Source organism: Macrobrachium nipponense, chromosome 42 (assembly GCF_015104395.2).
Source record: "Macrobrachium nipponense isolate FS-2020 chromosome 42, ASM1510439v2, whole genome shotgun sequence".
In the NCBI taxonomy this organism is placed as follows: Eukaryota; Metazoa; Arthropoda; class Malacostraca; order Decapoda; family Palaemonidae; genus Macrobrachium; species Macrobrachium nipponense.
Genome location: NC_061103.1, coordinates 48,127,731 through 48,129,654, shown reverse-complemented (window position 1 = coordinate 48,129,654; position 1,924 = coordinate 48,127,731). Strand labels below are relative to the sequence as shown.

At 38.0% G+C, this 1,924-nt stretch overlaps 1 protein-coding gene across 1 annotated transcript; it reads right to left on the bottom strand.

Annotated features, from left to right (window-relative positions):
• Positions 1-631: 631 nt before the first annotated feature.
• LOC135213369 (uncharacterized) lies at positions 632-1,699 on the bottom strand. The gene has a single exon (XM_064247349.1). The coding sequence runs from the start codon at positions 1,697-1,699 to the stop codon at positions 632-634; it is 1,068 nt and encodes a 355-aa protein (XP_064103419.1).
• Positions 1,700-1,924: the final 225 nt, after the last annotated feature.

The window sequence follows — 1,924 nt, the reverse complement described above, 5'->3', positions numbered from 1 at the left end:
TTAATATGAGTTGGATTTATAGTTAAGACGTCTTTAATTATATCCCAATTCAATCCCAATACTTTATGAATTTGTTTTTGTTTGGCTTCAATTTGATAAGCAGCAGCAATAGTTTGTATAGACTTGCTATTGCTGACGCACTCCTTCAAATATAAGTGAGTCTGAGCAAAAATTTTGTTGGCATTAAAGTATAAATCCATTAACTCAGATTCACTATTAGCCGTAAATTGCAAATTATCTACATACAAACCTCTCTTCAATCTTTCCACTACATCCACTGTATTGGACCGGGGTAACCACGAGACCACAGTGGACAAGTGATGCTTGATGGTTGCATTTAGAAGAAAAGGTGAGCATGTAGCTCCAAATAATACTACTCTAAATCTGTATACTATTAATTTACTATTGGGATCTGTTGGATTTTCCAACCACAAAAAACGCGTATAATTGCGATCTTCTTCACGCAACTGTACCATTAAAAATGCCTTCTCAATATCACCAATACAAGCAAAGGTGTTAGTTCTAAATTGCAGCAGGACTCTGAGTAGATCAGCCGTTACGTGTGGTCCAGTCCATAGACAATCATTCAGACTTAATCCATTTTTACCTTGTTTTGATGAGCAATCAAACACTATTCTTTAAGCATTCCATGATGTGCCAAGTAATGACAATCCACATCAGATTTATTATAGATCACCTTCTCAATGAATCCTCTATCTTCTTGCTCTTGCAAGATTTTCTGAAAATGACCCAAGTAATCCACATCCTTCTGAAACTTGATGGTCTGCTGTCGAAGTCTACTCATGGCTAAACCAAAATTTGTCTTCAATCTGAATCTATTGGTTCTCCATGGCAACGCCACAACATACCGTTTATCAGTTTCAGAATAGATTATAGTGGTCTCAAAGTCCTTTAAGACCCTCTGGTCTTGTTCTCGCAACTCACTGCAATCTATTCCCAATCTGTCCAAACTCCACAATGCGTCCAGATCAGTCTTGGGATTTTCATTATGAGTAGCTTCAATTTCTTCAGTTTGTACAGCTAGCTTCAAAATTGTCACATGAGTCTCCCTAGTGCATGTGCCTGTCACCACATAACCGAATATGGTCGGCAGCAATATCAAGTTTCTAACCCTTTTGAACCCTGGATGCAAAATATTGTAAACATTATCAACCCCTATTAACAATTCAATAGTTGATTGATTCTCAACAGGCAAATCGAAATCTTTATCAGCCAAGCTGATCTCAGTTTTACATAACGACTTCAAACTTCTCTTAACGTCGAATTTCTTCGCATATTCTGGCAGCTCATCCACCACTATGCAGTCCATTATTATCAACTTATCTTTATGTGGTATGGCGACGCTTATCATCTCGTATTCATGAACAGGTTTACTAGTTAGATAACCTCTCAAGGCTATCTTTTCAACTCCTTTGGACCTATATTGCAGTCTCTCTAGAGCTGATCTTTTAATGAACGTTCTCTCGGCACAAGTATCCAACAGCCCTCTAAGTCGTTCCATGCGACCTTTCTTCCCTTTCAGGGGAATTGTTGCTATTGGTAATATGGATTGCTTACCTGACTTATTTGGTTTGTCCTGCTCATTTACTGATAGCGTTCCCACTTGTACACCACTTTGTTTATTCTTGCTTTGCTTTCTTGTTTGGTCTTTATCACACAAGATGCGATGATGTCTCATATTACAACCATTATTGCAACTTGGTTTGTCACAGTCCACACTAAAATGCTTCTTAGAAGCACACACAAAACATAACTGTAAAGCTCTGATGCGATTCAACCTTTCATCTCTGGTTGCGTAAGTTTTGCACTGTGTCCACCAATGTTCTTTATCACAAAGAGCCCATCTTTTGGATTGCTGATAAACTGGAACTTATTCACATTTCCCTTGGATTGTTTTTTGTCT